Source organism: Coregonus lavaretus, assembly GCF_964263955.1.
Source record: "Coregonus lavaretus genome assembly, chromosome: 7".
In the NCBI taxonomy this organism is placed as follows: domain Eukaryota; kingdom Metazoa; phylum Chordata; class Actinopteri; order Salmoniformes; family Salmonidae; genus Coregonus; species Coregonus lavaretus.
In genome coordinates, this window is record NC_139994.1 from 60879567 (window position 1) to 60901427 (window position 21861).

A 21861-nucleotide genomic window follows, 5' to 3' on the forward strand; every position below is an offset into this window, starting at 1 on the left:
GTGTATCCCTGGAAATAATCAGAATTCATGTAAGCATACCGTTTTGAAGACATAGCTTGTCCAAAAAAAAGTGGTCTCTTGGAACAACTTAAATAGAGCAAATGGACAGGGTGATCATACGGATACATTTCTAACGCTTTGTACTTTTGTAAACACTTTTAACATCGGCTCAAGCCCTGGTGTAACCTCATATCCCAGCGATAATGCTTTGCATTACGCCTGGGAAGAAAACTCTTCAATTGTGGCCTAGAGGGGGGCGAACCCAACTGAGGAAGGCATTTTTCATCATTTGAATTTGACTAATCACACACGTGTTTATAAAAGGCCACATTTTTTCCTGTACAAAGAAAGGAGAAGAAACATCTCTGATTATGCCAACTCTGTCACTACGCGCTCAGGCATGCTTTGTTTCGCTAACAGTGATTGAGTTATACTGTTAGTATCCAGCTATATTTTGTTTCCCAAGGTTAGATAATGACACACTGTTCATTAACATTGTTCCAAATCATATTCACTTTTGCTACATAGGCATTTTATATTTGTAACCACATCACACTTTTCTTATCTGAAGTTGTGTTATCATCTGTGTTCCAAATGGCACTATATTCCCTATTTAGTGCACTACTTTTGACTAGAGGCATATGGGCCCTGTTCAAAAGTAGTGCACTATATTGGGGATAGGGTGCCATTTTGGGACACTCCGATTGCATGATATTGTGTGTTAAAGGAGGGCATGGCATGACATGGTCATATGGCTGTGGATTGGGTCCTGGTGTACAGGATAACTGTATATAAGGCCTGGGTTCTCCTACTCTAACTTCAATCACTGAGTCCAAGAAGAACCAGAAGCAACCATGATGAAGTGGGCTGTCGTCCTGTGTGCCCTAGTGGTCCTCTCCGAGTGTAATACCAAGTAAGTCCCAGTCCTGTTCTACTCTTCTTTTTTAATTTTATTTTCTGTCTGAATATTCTGTTTATGGTTGTCAGCACCATTTCACCAGGTCAAATTCCTGGTACATGTAATTGGCGAATAAAGGTGATTGTGTGTTTTTAGGATCTCTCTGATCAAGGGGAAGACTGCCAGAGAGACCCTGATGGAGAAGGGTATATGGGAGGAGACCAGGCTGAAGTTCCCCTACAACCCTATGGCCAAGTTCTACCAGACCGGTGATGAGGCTATGACCAACGACGCTGATGTAAGGCAGAGACAGAACCAGTATGGTGATATACTGTATTAGCCTGGTGACTGATCCCAGATCTGTTTTTGCTGTATAGTCAATGACCAAGGGAGTTGTCTACAGTGCATTCGGAACGGAAAGTATTCAGACCCCTTGACTTTTTCAAAAATGTATGACGTTACAGCCTAATTCTAAAATTGATTAAATAACAATTGTCCCCATAATGACAAAGCGAAAACATTTTATTTTATTTTGCAAATGTATATATATATATGTTTTTTTTTGTTTCGTTTTCTAATCCTTTATATAGATAAGTATTCAGACCCTTTGCTAAGAGACTTGAAATTGAGCTCAGGTGCATCCTGTTTCCATTGATCATCCTTGAGATATTTCTACAACATGATTGGAGTCCACCTGTGGTAAATTAAATTGATTGGAAAGGTACACACCTGTCCATATACTATCCCACAGTTGACAGTGCATGTCAGAGGAAAAACCAAGCCATGAGTTCAAAGGAATTATCCGTAGAGCTCCGAGACAGGATTGTGTCGAGGCACAGATCTGGGGAACGGTACCAAAACATTTCTGCAGCATTGAAGGTCCCCAAGAACACAGTGGCCTCCATCATTCTTAAATTGAAGATGTTTGGAAACACCAACACTCTTCCTAGAGCTGGCCGCCAGGCCAAACTGAGCAATTGGGGAGAAGGGCCTTGGTCAGGGAGGTGACCAAAAACCCGATGGTCACTCTGACAGAGCCAATCAGGCCTTTAGGGTAGAGTGTCCAGACGGAAGACACTCCTCAGTAAAAGGAACATGACAGCCTGCTTGGAGTTTGCCAAAAGGCATCTAAAGACTATCAGACCATGAGAAACAAGATTCTCTGGTCTGATGAAACCAAGACTGGACTCTTTGGCCTGAATGCCAAACGTCACGTCTGGAGGAAACCTGGCACCATCCAAATGCACTGTATACAACACAAACAGACCTGGGACCAGGCTAGTCTATAGACTATATGATTATTGTTTCAAAAATGTCATTACATGTTGGATATTGTGACTACATAATTTGAACCCATTGACTCTACAGTTTGTGTTCATGTCTTGCTTAAATAAAATGTTCACTGGCATGATCAAATTAATTATGAGCTTAGAGTTGAGCATATAGCCATGCTTCTTGACATGTAACTAGCTATATAGTTAGACAAATGCCTGTTTCTTCATAGTACTCTGAAAAGTTCACTTGTGTGACCCTGACTTACAGTACATCTCTGTTTCAACGTCTCTCTGCAGTTGTCCTACTATGGTGTGATCTCCATTGGAACCCCTCCTCAGTCCTTCAACGTCATCTTTGACACTGGCTCCTCCAACCTGTGGGTTCCCTCCACCTACTGCTCCAGCCCAGCCTGCCGTGAGTATATTGTAGGGGTCTGGAGAATACTGTTGACGTTGGAGAATAGCTATATTTCAAATTGTTTCTGAGTAGTCTCTTGTGACAGAGTTGCAAAAAACTGTTTCATATTGAGTACCTAGCCAGAGAATGGGAGACTTGGTTGTGGGTTGAGGTTATGGGCTGAGGGGAGCACCTTGAGATTTACAGCATAAAGGGGTTCGCTCAACACAATGAAACAATAGAATAGGAGGAATGTATTTTTGTATTGTCCCATTTAGAGCGTGGATTGTGGAAAATAGCTCAATACCAACGAAGAAATGAATGTTCAGTTTTGCAATGGCATGGTGTGTACTTAATGAAGATGTTCATGTTTTGAATAGAGAACCATGCTGAATTCAACCCTGCCCAGTCTAGCACCTTCTCATGGGCCAACAAGCCTGTTTCCATTCAGTACGGAACTGGCAGCATGACTGGACAGCTGGCATACGACACTGTTTCAGTATGTAAATGTAGCTAGCTACACATTATTGTGATACATTTTTTATTGACACTTTCAAATACAACATACTGTACATTACATACAATACAACCCCCAAATAATATTCCACTCAGCACCCGTCCTCCCCTAACGGTCCCATTTTATAACATCACAGGCTATAAACAATACCCAAGCATATTAGTTACTGACTCCAGTAGATTCAGCAAAGAAATATAATTACTATTTTGGGTACACTCAATATGGCCTCCGGTCCACACATCACCAAACAACTGACTTGAATGGGAAAACCCATTCTAGTAATTCTATTTCTATGGTGCCCAGTGACTGATGCCTGCTGTTCTGTGTTTCCAGGTGGGAGGTATCTCTGTGACTCAGCAGATCTTTGGTGCCAGTCAGACCGAGGCTCCCTTCATGGCCAACATGGTTGCCGACGGTATCCTGGGCCTGGCTTTCCCCAACCTGGCAGCCTCTGGGGCCACACCCGTCTTTGACAACATGATGACCCAGGGCCTGGTGTCCCAGAACCTCTTCTCTGTCTACCTGAGCGGGTAACATAGTAACTGTACAAATACACCTGGATGGGAGGTGGCATTTTCTCTTAGTTGTGATATTAATAAATAAGAATGTACCAGTGATTTTATATTAAATACAATTATACAACTGCTTTAATTGTCTTTGAAGGAGAGGTGACATCCATTTCAAAATGTGTTGATGATTAAACAACCTTGTTGACCTTTTCTCCTCCTCTAATAGAAACTCAGCAGAGGGTAGTGTGGTGTCATTCGGTGACATCGAGTCTAACTACTACACCGGACAGATCACCTGGATCCCCCTGTCCTCCGAGACCTACTGGCAGATAAACATGGACAGGTAGGTACACTAGTCCACACAGAGCCCATATCCTGGTCCATATCCATACCAATATTCATGTATCATCCCTTCATGCCATTACCCAGAACACATTGGAACAGTACATAAAATGAACATGCCTACTTCCAGTCTGAAGCCTATGACAAAATCTTGCTGTGCACTTAGCAAGTTCATGTTTATTTGCTCACAACAAAAACCCAACAGCAAGAAATATACATCAAACCAAATATAGGAAGAACATGTAACCTCAGCTAATATTTGTCCTTCCAGTGTTACCATCAACGGCAACACAGTGGCTTGCAATGGTGGCTGTCAGGCTATCATAGATACTGGTACCTCCCAGATCGTCGGGCCAACCAGTGACATCAACAACATGAACAGCTGGGTCGGAGCCACCACTGACCAGTATGGAGATGTGAGTCACACACACACTGACTGGTACAGACATGTCCAACTATAAGGCTTTTCACACTACTGAGCGGAACCAAGCCCAGCCAAACCAAGCTGCACTAAGCTGCCTGGTCTTGTTAGTTGTTGGAACGACCGTGTTAAAAAGAACAAGTGGGAAGAGCAAATATCTTAACCAGTTGTGGTCGGGGCGGCATGGTTGTGTGAAAAGGGTATACATCTGTTCTCATTGTTGTTTTTTCCCTCAATCACTGCCTCCCCTTTGATCAATGTATGCACTCACTAACTGTAAGTCGCTCTGGATAAGAGCGTCTTCTAAATGACTAAAATGTCAAATGTAATCAACCACAGAATAAACTAGAACATTTTTATTCCTCTCCTAGGCCACCGTGAACTGCAACAACATTCCCAGCATGCCCGAGGTGACCTTCACCCTCAACGGAAACGCCTTCACCATCTCTGCCTCCGCCTACACCTCCCAGGTAGTCTACTGAAATACATGTTGTTACATATAACCTATGACCTCCCAGGTAGTCTACTGAAATACATGTTGTTACATATAACCTATGACCTCCCAGGTAGTCTACTGAAATACATGTTGTTACATACAACCTATGACCTCCCAGGTAGTCTACTGAAATACATGTTGTTACATATAACCTATGACCTCCCAGGTAGTCTACTGAAATACATGTTGTCACATATAACCTATGACCTCCCAGGTAGTCTACTGAAATACATGTTGTTACATACAACCTATCTGCCCTATCTGATCTGTAATGCTGATGTGTTTCAGAGCAAGCTCCTTCATCAGAGCACCTGTACATCTGAGACTTGACTTTCTTTTAGATCCTAGGAGCAAAGGGCCTCATATGCATGATTTTCCTCCTCTTCCTCTCTCTATCTCTGTAGAACTCCAACGGCTGCATGACTGGTTTTGGAAATGGTGGAACTCAGCAGCTCTGGATCCTTGGAGATGTCTTCATCAGGCAATACTATGCCATCTTTGACAGGCAGAACAACAGTGTCGGTCTGGCCCAGGCTGCGTAAGATATCCATTGAGAGATCCACTAGATCTACAGAGATCCATTGATCCCAAAGATCCTTAAGGGCTAGAAGTGGGATTGAAATTGAAAAGTAATTTATGATTGAGCCGATATATGCAGCATTTACCGTGAATGCAGTCTCTGCTAACGCGAGAACATGGCCTTTAAATCTAAATCATACTATAGCGCAGATCTTCCAAAGTCTGGATTGAATCTAGGCCTAAGTCTTCCAGTTATGTTATATATGTGATTAAATCGCTAAAATTGGCTTTGTTCAGGAAATGTTGTAGATTGTGAAATGTGCACAGCTGCAAATGAATAAAATACATGTTATCATTGCAAATAAAGTGTGTTTGGTTGTCTATAGCTCTTTCTCCCTGAAGTGAAACTATCCTCTTGTGGAACCTCTTAATGTAAGAAAAAGATAGGAACAGAATAGAATACAATCTATACACTTTTTTGGGGGGGGGTTCCTAAACCTTTTATAGTCCCATACCCATACTTCAAACGTTCAACCTCCAGCAGCGTACCCCCTCTAGCACCAGGGGCAGCGCACTCTCAAATGTTGTTTTTTTGCCGTCATTGTAAGCCTGCCACACACACACTATATGATACATTTATTAAACATATGAATGAGTGTGAGTTTTTGTCCCAACCCGGCTCGTGGGAAGTACCAAAGAGCTCTTATAGTACCAGGGCACAAATAATAATATTATAATAATCAATAATTTTTCTCTTTATTTATCCATCTTACATATAAAATCTTATTTGTTCATCAAAAATTGTGAAAAACTCACCACAGATTAATGAGAAGGATGCACATAACTCTGCAATGTTGGGTTGTATTGGAGAGAGTCTCAGTCTTAAATCAAATCAAATCAAATCAAATCAAATTTTATTGGTCACATGCGCCGAATACAACAGGTGCAGACATTACAGTGAAATGCTTACTTACAGCCCTTAACCAACAGTGCATTTATTTTAAACAAAAAAAGTAAGAATAAAACAACAACAAAAAAGTGTTGAGAAAAAAAAGAGCAGAAGTAAAAAATAAAGTGACAGTAGGGAGGCTATATATACAATAGAATAAAGTGACAGTAGGGAGGCTATATATACAGGGGGGTACCGTTGCATAGTCAATGTGCGGGGGCACCGGCTAGTTGAGGTAATATGTACATGTGGGTAGAGTTAAAGTGACTATGCATAAATACTTAACAGAGTAGCAGCAGCGTAAAAAGGATGGGGTGGGGGGGCAGTGCAAATAGTCCGGGTAGCCATGATTAGCTGTTCAGGAGTCTTATGGCTTGGGGGTAGAAGCTGTTGAGAAGTCTTTTGGACCTAGACTTGGCACTCCGGTACCGCTTGCCGTGCGGTAGCAGAGAGAACAGTCTATGACTAGGGTGACTGGAGTCTTTGACAATTTTGAGGGCCTTCCTCTGACACCGCCTGGTATAGAGGTCCTGGATGGCAGGGAGCTTTGCCCCAGTGATGTACTGGGCCGTACGCACTACCCTCTGTAGTGCCTTGCGGTCAGAGGCCAAGCAGTTGCCATACCAGGCGGTGATGCAACCAGTCAGGATGCTCTCGATGGTGCAGCTGTAGAATTTTTTGAGGATCTGAGGACCCATGCCAAATCTTTTTAGTCTCCTGAGGGGGAATAGGCTTTGTCGTGCCCTCTTCACGACTGTCTTGGTGTGTTTGGACCATGATAGTTCGTTGGTGATGTGGACACCAAGGAACTTGAAGCTCTCAACCTGTTCCACTACAGCCCCGTCGATGAGAATGGGGGCGTGCTCAGTCCTCTTTTTTTCCTGTAGTCCACAATCATCTCCTTTGTCTTGGTCACGTTGAGGGAGAGGTTGTTGTCCTGGCACCACACGGCCAGATCTCTGACCTCCTCCCTATAGGCTGTCTCATCGTTGTCGGTGATCAGGCCTACCACTGTTGTGTCGTCGGCAAACTTAATGATGGTGTTGGAGTCGTGCCTGGCCATGCAGTCATGGGTGAACAGAGAGTACAGGAGGGGACTGAGCACGCACCCCTGAGGGGCCCCCGTGTTGAGGATCAGTGTGGCAGATGTGTTGTTACCTACCCTTACCACCTGGGGGCGGCCCGTCAGGAAGTCCAGGATCCAGTTGCAGAGGGAGGTGTTTAGTCCCAGGATCCTTAGCTTAGTGATGAGCTTTGAGGGCACTATGGTGTTGAATGCTGAGCTGTAGTCAATGAATAGCATTCTCACGTAGGTGTTCCTCTTGTCCAGGTGGGAAAGGGCAGTGTGGAGTGCGATAGAGATTGCATCATCTGTGGATCTGTTGGGGCGGTATGCAAATTGGAGTGGGTCTAGGGTTTCTGGGATTATGCTGTTGATGTGAGCCATGACCAGTCTTTCAAAGCACTTCATGGCTACAGACGTCAGTGCCACGGGTCGGTAGTCATTTAGGCAGGTTATCTTAGAGTTCTTGGGCACGGGGACTATGGTGGTCTGCTTGAAACATGTTGGTATTACAGACTCAGTCAGGGACATGTTGAAAATGTCAGTGAAGACACTTGCCAGTTGGTCAGCACATGCTCGGAGTACACGTCCTGGTAATCCGTCTGGCCCTGCGGCCTTGTGAATGTTGACCTGCTTAAAAGTCTTACTCACATCGGCTACGGAGAGCGTGATCACATAGTCGTCCGGAACAGCTGGTGCTCTCATGCATGCTTCAGTGTTGCTTGCCTCGAAGCGAGCATAGAAGTGGTTTAGCTCGTCTGGTAGGCTTGTGTCACTGGGCAGCTCGCGGCTGTGCTTCCCTTTGTAGTCTGTAATAGTTTTCAAGCCCTGCCACATCCGACGAGCGTCAGAGCCAGTGTAGTATGATTCAATCTTAGACCTGTATTGACTCTTTGCCTGTTTGATGGTTCGTCGGAGGTCATAGCGGGATTTCTTATAAGCGTCCGGGTTAGAGTCCCGTTCCTTGAAAGCGGCAGCTCTACCCTTTAGCTCAGTGCGGATGTTTCCTGTAATCCATGGCTTCTGGTTGGGGTATGTACGTACGGTCACTGTGGGGACGACATCATCGATGCACTTATTGATGAAGCCAGTGACTGATGTGGTGTACTCCTCAATGCTGTCTGAAGAATCCCTGAACATGTTCCAGTCTGTGCTAGCAAAACAGTCCTGTAGCTTAGCATCTGCGTCATCTGACCACTTTTTTATTAGCCGAGTCACTGGTGCTTCCTGCTTCAGTTTTTGCTTATAAGCAGGAATCAGGAGGATAGAGTTATGGTCAGATTTGCCAAATGGAGGGCGAGGGAGAGCTCATTTCCCACACACACTGTGCTTGTATTTAGTTTTCATGCTAGTGAGGGCCGAGAATCCACTCTCACATAGGTACGTGGTTGCAAAGAGCATCAGTGTCTTAACAGCGTGATTTGCCAAGGCAGGATACCCTGAAAGCAGCCCTATCCAGAAATCTGGCAGTGGCTTCTGATTAAATTCAACTTTCACAGAACCGCTTGTTGCAATTTCGATTAAAAAACAATAACAATTAATTTCACCTTTATTTAACCAGGTAAGCCAGTTGAGAACAAGTTCTCATTTACAACTGTGACCTAGCCAAGATAAAGCAAAGCAGTGCGATAAAAACAACAACAGAGTTACATATGGGGTAAAACAAAACATAAACTCAAAAATACAACAAAATATATATACAGTGTGTGCAAACGTAGCAAGTTATGGAGGTAAGGCAATAAATAGGCTATAGTGCAAAATAATTACAATTAGTATTAACACTGGAATGATAGATGATAGCAAGTGATGATGTGCAAATAGAGATACTGGGGTACAAATGAGCAAAATAAATAACAATATAGGGATGAGGTAGTTGGGCGGGCTAATTTCAGATGGGCTGTGTACAGGTGCAGTGATCGGTAAGGTGCTCTGACAACTGATGCTTAAAGTTAGTGAGGGAGATAAGTGTCTCCAGCTTCAGAGATTTTTGCAATTTGTTCCAGTCATTGGCAGCAGAGAACTGGAAGGAATGGCGGCCAAAGGAGGTGTTGGCTTTGGGGATGACCAGTGAGATATACCTGCTGGAGCGCATACTACGGGTGGGTGTTGCTATGGTGACCAATGAGCTAAGATAAGGCGGGGATTTGCCTAGCAGTGATTTATAGATGGCCTGGAGCCAGTGGGTTTGGCGACGAATATGTAGTGAGGACCACCCAACAAGAGCGTACAGGTCACAGTGGTGGGTAGTATATGGGGCTTTGGAGACAAAACGGATGGCACTGTGATAGACTACATCCAATTTGCTGAGTAGAGTGTTGGAGGCTATTTTGTAAATGACATCGCCATAGTCAAGGATTGGTAGGATAGTCCGTTTTACGAGGGCATGTTTGGCAGCATGAGTGAAGGAGGCTTTGTTGCGAAATAGGAAACCGATTCTAGATTTAACTTTGGATTGGAGATTCTTAATGTGAGTCTGGAAGGAGAGTTTACAGTCTAACCAGACACCTAGGTATTTGTAGTTGTCCACATACTCTAGGTCAGACCCGTCGAGAGTAGTGATTCTAGTCGGGTGGGCGGGTGCAAGCAGCGTTCGGTTGAAGAGCATGCATTTAGTTTTACTAGTGTTTAAGAGCAGTTGGAGGCTACTGAAGGATTGTTTTATGGCATTTAAGCTCGTTTGGAGGTTTGTTAACACAGTGTCCAATGAAGGGCCAGATGTATACAAAATGGTGTCGTCTGCGTAGAGGTGGATCTGAGAGTCACCAGCAAGTGCGACATCATTGATATACACGGAGAAAAGAGTCGGCCAAAGAATTGAACCCTGTGGCACCCCCATAGAGACTGCCATAGGTCCAGACAACAGGCCCTCCGATTTGACACATTGAACTCTATCTGAGAAGTAGTTGGTGAACCAGGCGAAGCAGTCATTTGAGAAACCAAGGCTATTTAGTCTGCCAATAAGAATGCGGTGGTTGACAGAGTCGAAAGCCTTGGCCAGGTCGATGAAGACGGCTGCACAGTACTGTCTATTATCGATCGCGGTTATAATATCGTTTAGGACCTTGAGCGTGGCTGAAGTGCACCCATGACCAGCTCGGAAACCGGATTGCATAGCGGAGAAGGTACGGTGGGATTCGAAATGGTCGGTGATCTGTTTGTCAACTTGGCTTTCAAAAACTTTCGAAAGGCAGGGCAGGATGGATATGGGTCTGTAACAGTTTGACAATTCGATGAGGCTCTCTTGTTCAGATATCAGTAAGTGGACTGGAGGCAGGACATGAAAGGGATAACGAATCCAGTGGTTTGTGTCGTCCGTTTGGGGAAGGTAACTGCGTAATTGCGCACCCAGCTCACTTAGGTGCTTCTCTATATCACATTTGACGTTGTCCATAAGCTTGAGTTCATTTGCACACAAAAAATCATACAATGATGGAAAGACCTGTGTGTTGTCCTTGTTAATGTAGACAGAGAAGAGCTCCAACTTCTTAATCATAGCCTCACTTTTGTCCCACATATTGAATATAGTTGCGGAGAGTCCCTGTAATCCTAGATTCAGATCATTCAGGCCAGAAAAAACATCACCCAGATAGGCCAGTCGTGTGAGAAACTCGTCATCATGCAAGTGGTCAGACAAGTGAAAATGATGGTCTGTAAAGAAAACTTTAAGCTCGTCTCTCAATTTAAAAAAAAACGTGTCAATACTTTGCCCCTTGATAACCAGCGCACTTCTGTATATTGTAAAAGCGTTACATGGTCGCTGTCCATATCATTGCATAATGCAGAAAATACACGAGAGTTCAGGGGCCTTGCTTTAACAAAGTTAACCATTTTCACTGTAGTGTCCAAAACGTCTATCAAGCTGTCAGGCATTCCCTCGTCAGCACGAGCCTCTCGGTGGATGCTGCAGTGTACCCAAGTGGCGTCGGGAGCAACTGCCTGAACTCCACTATGTCTCCCTGTCATGGCTTTTGCGCCTTCAGTACAGATACCAACACATCTTGACCACCAAAGTCCATTTGATGTCACAAAGCTGTCCAGTACTTTCAAAATACCCTCTCCTGTTGTCCTGGTTTCCAGTGGTTTGTAGAAGAGGATGTCTTCCTTAATTGACCCCACATAAACGTAACGGACATATACCAGGAGCTGTGCCAGGCCCGCCACGTCTGCTGACTCATCCAGCTGTAACGCATAGAATTCACTGGCTTGTATGTGAAACAGTAATTGTTTAAAAACATCTCCTGCCATGTCACTGATGCGTCGTGAAACAGTGTTGTTTGATAAAGGCATTGTCTGTATAGTTTTTTGGGCCTTTTCCTCATGCATTGTCCCAGCCATATCCGCGGCAGCTGGAATAATTAAGTCCTCTACAATAATATGGGGCTTGCCTGTCTTAGCCACTCGGTAGCTCACCATTTAAGACGCTTCTAGCCCCTTCATATTCATGGTTAATGTTGCTTTTATACATGTCTTACTACTCGAAAGTCGTCTTAATTCTCGCTTAAAATACTCCCGTGGCTTATTTTTCAAATTGGCATGTTTCCTTTCAAAATGTCTGCGCAAGAATGAAGGTTTCATCGAGTTGTGAGATAGTACTTTAGCACATATATCACACCGTGGCTGAGGAAAGGCACTACTCCCAATATAAGTGAACCCCAAATCAATGTAGTTCTCATCATATTTGCGCCTCTTCGTCCCTGTCTGTTGTTCAGTGCTTTCCCGGGTAAGGGGGCAGTAGCTCTTCGCCTGCATCAGATTCACAACTGTCAGTGTCCATGCTAGCTGGGCTAGCAACAAATGTAGAATAACTGATGCTAACATTGGATGTGCTCGTGGAAGCAGAACAACTTGTGTCATCGACAGGTGCAGGTGTAGTACTCCTGGAAGTAGTACTACCAGTAGAGCTGGTATGTGTCTCTATGGACGCGGGCCTCACTTTTAAAAAAAAATTATGAATTTTCGAGCAAAAGGAATGAGCAGCAGCTATGTTTGGCTACATACGGACCGTTAATGGAATTCCCGCGAGAGAGTAACGGTTAATGTGATTGGATATTAATTATTTGACTAGGCTACCTGTATTTGACATTGTGTTGTTATTTCGATGAACACTAGATGGTTTAATTTTATTTTTGGCAGTGAGACGAGGCTACTCAGGCGAGAAAAAAAAACATTACCCAAATGTATAGCCCCGTTGGAAAATCTAAATGGACTGTTTGAAAATGTGAATCACATTTTTATTTGGCATACCCCCAACGGCATTGCCCTTACCCCCAGTTTGGGAATAGCCGGTCTAGTGTAACCGTACAAATGGCCACTCTGATGACCTCTCAGCCATCTTCTGTTCAACTGAACAGAACCTAAAAGCCACAATCCTGACCACATGGTTTGGTATACAGCTGAGCGATGGGACTGGATAAATGTAACCACTCAAATGAATAGATGGAGCTATGGATGTGGTGGTTCTGTTCAGGCTTACCTGGACCTGCTTCAGCACCCCGTCTCCTAGCCCGGAGGTCAGGTAGGACTTCTCTCTGTTCTGCTGCAGCACCCCGTCTCCCAGGCGGGAGGTCATGTAGGACTTCTCTCCGTTCTCTCTGACTATTTTTGTTCCCTCCTCCTCTTCCTCCATGGGCTGGGGACTCTCCTCGCCACTGCTGAAAACACAACACACACACACACACATTGGAACACAGTGAAAACAGGGGAGTACTGCCTGAACTTGTCCAATGACAGCAGAGGTTTTTGTTTTCCATTGCCGTACTGAACACAACCCAGGTGAGACCATGGTGTTGTAGCTGACTGATGTGGTTGATTGTACCTGTATTCAGGTCCGGTGCTGTGGATCTCCTCTGTAGCTTTTTCCACCTGTTCCAACACACTGAAGCCTTCTGCCCCCTCGTAGTCCTGGATGACCACCTGGGTGATCTCTCCATTCTCATTGGTCCACGCCTCATAACCCTCCTGCACCTCCTGGCCGTGGTATATTGGCCATTTACCACACCCCCTCGGGCCTTATTGCTTAAATATATCAGAATAATACAAAATAATATATGCCATATATGTACCTCCTGCACCAGGGTCTCTTCGGTCTCAGACACGTGAAAGGTCACAATTTTTGAGTCAGATGACTTCAACACCTGTACCTGAGGTGACAGACAGGCTGCTCATAGACAGAAACTAGATATATTCCTATTCATGCAGACCATAGCATGTCTCTACTGGTCCTTGTGTGCACAGGTAAACTAAGCATGGATCGGTCAACTAAGCATGGATCGGTCAACTAAGCATGGATCGGTCAACTAAGCATTGATCGGTAAATTAAGCATGGATCGGTCAACTAAGCATGGATCGGTTTCTGTCTGGCAAGCACATGATGGAGCAGTGACTGTCTAATTAGGAACTTTCTGTCTTACCTTAGTGAGCTAGGTTATAGGACTACAGTCGTGGTCAAAAGTTTTGAGAATGACACAAGTATTGGTCTTCACAAAGTTCGCTGCTTCAGTGTTTTTAGATATTTTTGCCAGATGTTACTATGGTATACTGAAGTATAATTACAAGCATTCCATAAGTGTCAAAGGCTTTTATTGACAATTACATTAAGTTTATGCAAAGAGTCAGTGTTGACCCTTCTTTTTCAAGATCTCTGCAATCCACCCTGGCATGCTGTCAATTAACTTCTGGGCCACATCCTGACTGATGGCAGCCCATTCTTGCATAATCAATGCTTGGAGTTTGTCAGAATTTGTGGGTTTTTGTTTGTCCACCCACCTCTTGAGGATTGACCACAAGTTCTCAATGGGATTAAGGTCTGGGTTGTTTCCTGGCTATGGACCCAAAATGTCGATGTTTTGTTCCCCGAGCCACTTAGTTATCACTTTTGCCTTATGGCCAGGTGCTCCATCATGCTGGAAAAGGCATTGTTCGTCACCAAACTGTTCTTGGATGTTTGGGAGAAGTTGCTCTCGGAGGATGTGTTCCATTCTTTATTCATGGCTGTGTTCTTAGGCAAAACTCCCTTGGCTGAGAAGCAACCCCACACACGAATGGTCTCAGGATGCTTTACTGTTGGCATGACACAGGACTGATGGTAGCGCTCACCTTCTCTTCTCCGGACAAGCTTTTTTCCAGATGCCCCAAACAATTGGAAAGGGGATTCATCAGAGAAAATGACTCTACCCCAGTCCTCAGCAGTCCAATCACTGTACCTTTTGCAGAATATCAGTCTGTCCCTGATGTTTTTCCTGGAGAGATGTGGCTTCCTCGCTGCCCTTCTTGACACCAGGCCATCCTCCAAAAGTCTTCGCCTCACTGTGCGTGCAGATGCACTCACACCTGCCTGCTGCCATTCCTGAGCAAGCTCTGCACTAGTGGTGCCCCAATCCCGCAGCTGAATCAACTTTAGGAGACGGTCCTGGCGCTTGCTGGACTTTTTTGGGCACCCTGAAGCCTTCTTCACAACAATTGAACCTCTTCCTTTGAAGTTCTTGATGATCCGATAAATGGTTGATTTAGGTGCAATCTTACTAGCAGCAATATCCTTGCCTGTGAAGCCCTTTTTGTGCAAAGCAATGATGACGGCACGTGTTTCCTTGCAGGTAACCATGGTTAACAGAGGAAGAACAATGATTTCAAGCACCACCCTCCTTTTACAGCTTCCAGTCTGTTTTTCTAACTCAATCAGCATGTCAGAGTGATCTCCAGCCTTGTCCTCGTCAACACTCTCACTTGTGTTAACGAGAGAATCACTGACATGATGTCAGATGGTCCTTTTGTGGCAGGGCAGGGTTTTTTGGGGATTAAATTCATTTTCATGGCAAAGAGGGACTTTGCAATTAATTGCAATTCATCTGATCACTCTTCATAAAATTCTGGAGTATATGCAAATTGCCATCATAAAAACTGAGGCAGCAGACTTTGTGAAAATTAATATTTGTGTCATTCTCAAAGCTTTTGACCACGACTGTACATCATGATGGAGCAGTGACTGTCTGTTGAGGAACGGTCTGTCTTAACGTAGTGAGCTAGTGTCGTATCGAGTGAGTGGTGGCAATTAGTGCTGATAAACAAAGGAGTCTGCTCATACTGAATCCTTGATCATAAGTTTATTTCAGATCACAAGCTTTCAGCATAAGTGACAGGTGACATGACACCCGGAGAGCGACGCCTCAGAATGGCTGCTCGTTCTGCCCTCTCCTTCGTTTTCCCCCCTATTTATAAACAATGATGCTCCCTCTTCTGGCCAATCACCAGTCTCCCCTGTCTACAACACACTTCCTGTCTGTTGTATGTGGCGTTACACCTAAAACATTCCCTCTTGATACTAACATAAACAACATTCCATTTCTTCATGAAAAACATTTAACAAAGACATAATCTTAATACACTACATTTCCCCCCTTCGAGACGAACTAAACGTCTCGAAAACAAACAGAATAGGATTATGACTAGTAACAATTTATCTTATTGAGTATCTTTAACCTTAAACCAAAAACATTCTCCTCTAGAGTGTAAATACCTTTCTATGAAATAACTGTTTATGAAGTGTGAATACATTACTATGAAATATGAACAAATCTCTATGGAGTGTAAGAGCGAAAAACTGTCCGGCAACCTTCCATCCATCAATCAAGACAGTAAAATTCTCTCACGGTCCCTCTGCCCCAGGCAACCACCTTCGGTACTCCAGATAACCTCATAAACCATGTAAATGCATTTGAAACTATGATGCAATTAAATACACATGTAAGCCCCTGCAAACAAAATCCTATCCAAAAATATCCACTGTTAAGGCTGGTCAACCCATTGGACCTTAAAGTGAACCTCTCCCTGCCTAGACTTCCCTGTCCCTAAGCATTCACGAAATAAACAAAAACATCTAAGATCCTCACATGTATTCAATGACATCAAACATCATTCTACAAAAATTAATCCCTAAGAATATGACACAAATTATGTATTACACATGTCTATATTTCATTGCAGACACTGGAATGTAGTCCACTACACTTAATCTCCTCCGTAGTCTCCTCTTCCAATGGATTGTTGATGATGGAATCGGAATCTTTCCACACCCTCCTTGTTTCATCTCCTCCAGTTATATTGTCCTTTCATATTGTCCATATTGTCCTTGTTTGAGTCACATGTTCCCCCAAATGCTTCTGGAAGAAAAGAAAAGAAACGACCAAACAGTATCTTTTGCAAAACAACATTTTCAAATTAAACCTCAATATCACATAAGAATATAAAAATGATATATAAATGATGTATGAATCACATAAACCCATTCCCCCCTTTGATTCATAAATCATACTACAAATTACACCAATATTGAATTTTTTTTTTTTTTTTTTTTTGAAAAATCATCAACTCATAAAAAAAATGATATTTATGCATTCAGTTCCACTTGTCCATCTTCCTCCAGATCAGGAACCGTCAACACCGGCATCTGAGGGTTGTCTCCAGGCATCACTCTCCAACCTATCTCAATATCATAGCTTTCTCAAAGGTCAGTAACATATTACAAACATCACACACAGTGTTATCAAAGCTGCCATTAAAATGTAACCCATCACTGCCCCTACTGGCCTAACTGATCTTGCAACCAAGACTTCTCAGATCTCCCAAATGTTACACCATACCATGGAAAAAGTCCCCCCTTCTCCCTTAGACTTATCCTTCAATGATAGGCTTGAAGACTATGACATGTAGCCATGTCTCTTTTCATCCAATTTCAAATATAGCTTCAGATTTGTGTCCGGTGCTACCCCTCTTATAATGGTAGAAACCTCATATGGAAGCTTCAACGTTGACATGTAACAACATCCTGTCTATCCATAGGGTAAGAATGTATATGCTTTATCACCACAAACCCTCCAAATATCTCTAAAATTCCCCATAGTCACATTGTCAGGCAAAAGCTAATCTTTTAACCATCAAAGTCCTGCTGTTCCTACTAACTGGTAGATAAAAAGTAACATATTTCTCATTACTACCCTTAAGGTCATGCATATAACATCACAATCTGATATTCCCATAAACATACCCCTTACCTCATATGTTTTATTAGAACAAAGAACTTTTAGCCCTCAATGGTTACACCTCAAATGCTTCAGTTACGCTGTTACCTGATTTTTCTTCCCATCTAACAAATGCACCCAAGTTAATTCACTTAACCCAATACCACCTAACCCTAGGCTTAAACAAATGTTTTGACAACGACATTATTTTATCTGTTACTGATTGTTGTTGATGATACAACAGTCATGACAAAGCATAAGATTGACACATACTTGATAGAGGTCGAACGACCGTCTCTAACATGTTTGGTGCTGGAATTCTCACCAGACATGGACCCTCAAGATTCCTCACTGATCTTACAGAATGAGCTGCTGGAATCTGCCCATCTATCTCTAATCTTCACAACAGAAGAATCAAACCACTCCCTTTAGTTTCTCTCTCCCCTAACGAGCGGTACTGATCAGATACCTCTCCTTGTCTGTCATTAAAATCAAAGACCTCATCCTGTCCTCCATGATAGTCTCCTCCACTATTTCAGATGAATCTATATTGCTCTCTACTACTATCTGTTCTCCAATTTTAAGTCCTTCTTGCTACCCCTTTAATTTCAGAAAAGTTGTTGTCGATGCCATACTTCCTACATCTGCTATTGCCATCGTATCATTAATCCCTTCCCAAAGTTACCATTAACGTAGTTGATTTAGTTGATGAATTAACACCCTTAATTCCTTCTAGTGGGAAAGCTACCAATATCCTATGTGTATTATTCACTGTTGGAGTGACTACTGTAATCTACTCCTCCTGAACTCCCTCGGTGACTATGGAAGCTGAACAAATCTTAATGCTTGCACTAGATAAGTACACATATATTCTCCCTGATCTTTATCTGTGACATTACGCAAAATAATACCTCCTTTGACTAGGTGCAACAGCTTCTACTTCTGGTCCTGATAACAATACTTCTTCTCCCTAATTATCTCTCTATGTGGGAGGAACGTCACCATCCTAACCCTAAAAAAACAGCGTTCCCCTAAAATGGGTGCTGGAGCTCTTGGTTCCCTTATAATCAAATGCGATATATTTATGGCTTTAATAACTATCAATGTTGAAAGAGTTAAATTGCTTCTCACTGTTGTTTTAATAGACTGAAGTGTTAATGTCCTTAGTTACTTCTAGTTTTTCCCCAAAGAAAAGTTGTCTTTGCTTGTACTTCCATCTATCACCACTAGTGTCACTTTTTCCCACTCTCAGTCCTACCTCTAAACTTTCAAACTTTTGATTATAACAAATACACCTACTTCCTGCTGGAAACTGTAAATATAGATACTCAATCACCCTCAATCTTCTCTTATTATTCAGCAACACATACTTTCTCAATGCATCTGCTCCTAACAGATCTAAACTCCTACCATATCTTCCCACTAAACTCTAACATGTCCTTCACCACTGTTCTCTCTCTTACTACTAACTTTGAAACTTAGCTTACTGTCTTAGAGTTCCTTCAACCTAGTTCTCCTAACTTTTTAATCTATTCTTTTCCTCCTATCCTTTAAAAACCTTTTCCCACTGATTTATTCACAAAATCCCTTTACTACCAATTTTTAGGATATGTGATTGGGAAAGTCCCCACCTGCTTCTGACTTATTTTACACACAGACTTGGCAAAACGACTAAACACCCTTTTAGCCTAGCCTGAAATCTCTTGGTGTAAGAATGTAACCCCGAATAACAGTCTCCCCTTTTAACTTTACATAGTGATATGTTTAACCTCTTTAGGCTGAACACAGATAAGTTTTTCCACTATTCACCATCACTTCTAATGGTCGGTTGTTTTTACTTCAATTGTTGGATATTTTGTCTTCTTCTCTAATCAATGCTCTCTTCTGACACCCCCCTTCGTATCTTCTAGGCACTAACAGGTGATCTTGAATTGCCCCTGTATCTTCCTTAAAAATGTTCTCTGTTTTTCCTCCTGACTTGTTGCACTCACAGGTAAAGTACCCAATCTGTCCACAATTATAACAGTCTTCTGAAAGTTGCTGGAAGTGTAGCTGAAATCTTCCTCCTCCTTCTATTTCTCCTTCTCGTCCTCTTCCTCTCCAATTCTGTGTCTGTCCAGAAACTGGCTGTGGATATGGAACATTTGGTACCCCCCTTGGCTGGTACAATTGCATTTGATATTGTTCAGTTGAAGCTGTAACAGTGATTGTTGATTTGGTTCATTCTGATTCTTCATAACCAAAGCTTCTCTTCTCCACCCGTTGTATGATTGAGTTTTCTCAGAGTTTCTTCGTCCTGTTCTTTCTTCTTCTCCAATTCTTGGGATCCTCTCAGCAGTTTCTCCTCTTCTGTATCTTCAGCTGTGTTACTTCTTCTAAACTATTTGCTTTATCCAGGCATGATAAACATCGGTCTATATATCTATTTCTTCTTTGCTAGTCATTGTAGGATAAAATCCTCTTGAACATAAAGCACCCTTAATCTCCAAATCTTCATCGCTTTCTTCATCTTTGCTTTCATCAGAGATCAAATCTCGTGTATCCTTCTTCCTTCAACTTCCATCAGAGATCAAATCTCTAGTATCCTTCTTCTTTCCTCTCTTGCCAACTTCCTTCTGATCACAGAGTCATATCCACCCATGACCTCTTCATCATCCTCATCTTCATCATCCTCATCTTCTTTAAGTTCCATCCTCCTTAACCTCACTCTTCTCTTCCAGACATCTCGTTTCCTTCCTTCTGGAGTTTTGGATTCATCTTTATCGTTATTTCTGCTTGTCCTCTATCTATTATTCGTTCATCTCCATCTCTGATGCAACAATCATCCTCCTGGAGGATCACTGGAAGCTGAGGATAAACATCCCTAAGCTCTACTCCCTTCTCATAAGGTGGGTGTCTTTTTGCTGAATCCGTATGTGAGAAAGGTGTACTAACTTCTGCCATTAGTTTTTCTAACACTACTTTAGTTAAAGGATTACTATTTTTTCCTTATATCAACCCTTTTATATTCCTTTATCGTGAATTATTTTATTTTAGACTGTATAGCCTATGGCTTTTTTTTTCTTTTTTTTTTAAAATAAATCAATTAAAAAATCATGAATAATTAAAACCAATTTTTATTCCTATATCCTATGTCACCAATTTATCAATTAGTGTTGGCTATCTTACCACAACCCATCAAATGCAAGTAAATGTAAGTTAGTCAACTTCAAAGCAATCCCAAAAACAAAGCCTGTAACCCCTTGCTCTATAAGCCCTTGTTCTATAAACACCTAATTATCTTAAATTTACAGAATAATGTCAGTCCTTGATTCCCAACACAACTCCAATCAAACCCCAGTGATGCACAGAGCCTCCAAAATGCAATTTTTAATAAATCATTTGCCAAGCCTTTGTAAAATTGTCATAACATCACATATTTTGTAAGTGATGATTTTGTGAACTAGCCTGATATCTGATCCTCTGCCTCGTCACGTGATGTCACGTCAGCACTTCCTGTATCTCCTCTCTCTCTCTCTCTCTCTCTCTCCTGTCTCTCATGACAAGGGAACAAAGACACAGAAACAGCTTTTAGTAGTTAATGCAATCACTGAGTATTTCCAACCATTCAATATTCGTTCGTTCTACATTATTCACTCTACGACTAAACTCAGAACTAAATAGATCGCTCAAAAACATTTTTTATTTTATTTTATTTATTTTAATCGTCATTTAATTTAATTTATTATAATCCGTCAACATATATCTAATTTATAAATTCAATAGGTCACAAAACAAGTTTCATCTTTAACCATCCGCCGATGTAACAACTAGAAGATTCGTGTTAAAATTTCTCCTCTGTCTGTGGCTATCCCTCCCCTGCAGGGTAACCCCAAAGACCTATGACCCTTACCAATAATGCCGTGTTCTGTAGGCTTAGCACATAACCGCATGTCGTAGTTTTAGCCCCGTAAAATCAAGCGCATGCGCACATCCACTTAACCCCATGCTCACCATACCATAGAACGCCAGCGTTCTACCTCAGTTCTCTATTTTACCCCTATAGCCAGACAATAACACATAACAGAACTCACATTTGCGTAGAACTTTCAGTTCCACCCACATACAAACAAGTTTAAGAGGCTTGAATCCATCGCAGTGGACCTCTAAGGTTAAGGTTATCATGTAGCACGCAACACAATTAGCATTTAGCAATTAGCATTAGCATTAGCTTTTAGGTACAATGTGACACAACACACATTTAGCATTTAGCATTAGCATTAGCCTTTAGGTACCATGTGACACAACACACATTTAGCATTAGCATTAGCCTTTAGCCAACTGCGGCCTACAACATGTAACAAAACCCGCATTGCGTCTTTAATTACTGTTTCGTTTGTCCTAAATTTATTCTGCCGTGAGTATGGCTATTTAAATGAGCGGTCCCACCCACGCAGATATCCCGTCGGACAGAAGATGAGCAG

The 21861-nt window shown here is 42.5% G+C and overlaps 1 protein-coding gene across 1 annotated transcript; it reads left to right on the top strand.

The window, feature by feature from the left end:
• Positions 1-774: 774 nt before the first annotated feature.
• Positions 775-5540, top strand: LOC311131713 (pepsin A-like). The gene is made up of 9 exons (XM_084164819.1): positions 775-913; positions 1055-1196; positions 2470-2587; positions 2950-3068; positions 3420-3616; positions 3822-3938; positions 4209-4353; positions 4730-4828; positions 5259-5540. The coding sequence occupies exons 1-9, from the start codon at positions 855-857 to the stop codon at positions 5394-5396; spliced, it is 1134 nt and encodes a 377-aa protein (XP_084020945.1). The 5' UTR covers positions 775-854; the 3' UTR covers positions 5397-5540.
• Positions 5541-21861: the final 16321 nt, after the last annotated feature.

Bases quoted from the DNA above. Each gene is read 5' to 3' on its own strand.
- LOC311131713 (XM_084164819.1), top strand. From the start codon at position 855: ATGATGAAGTGGGCTGTCGTCCTGTGTGCCCTAGTGGTCCTCTCCGAG. The intron at 914-1,054 runs GTAAGTCCCAGT...GTGTGTTTTTAG, and splicing joins CTCTCCGAGTGTAATACCAA to GATCTCTCTGATCAAGGGGA. The intron at 4,829-5,258 runs GTAGTCTACTGA...CTATCTCTGTAG, and splicing joins CCTCCGCCTACACCTCCCAG to AACTCCAACGGCTGCATGAC.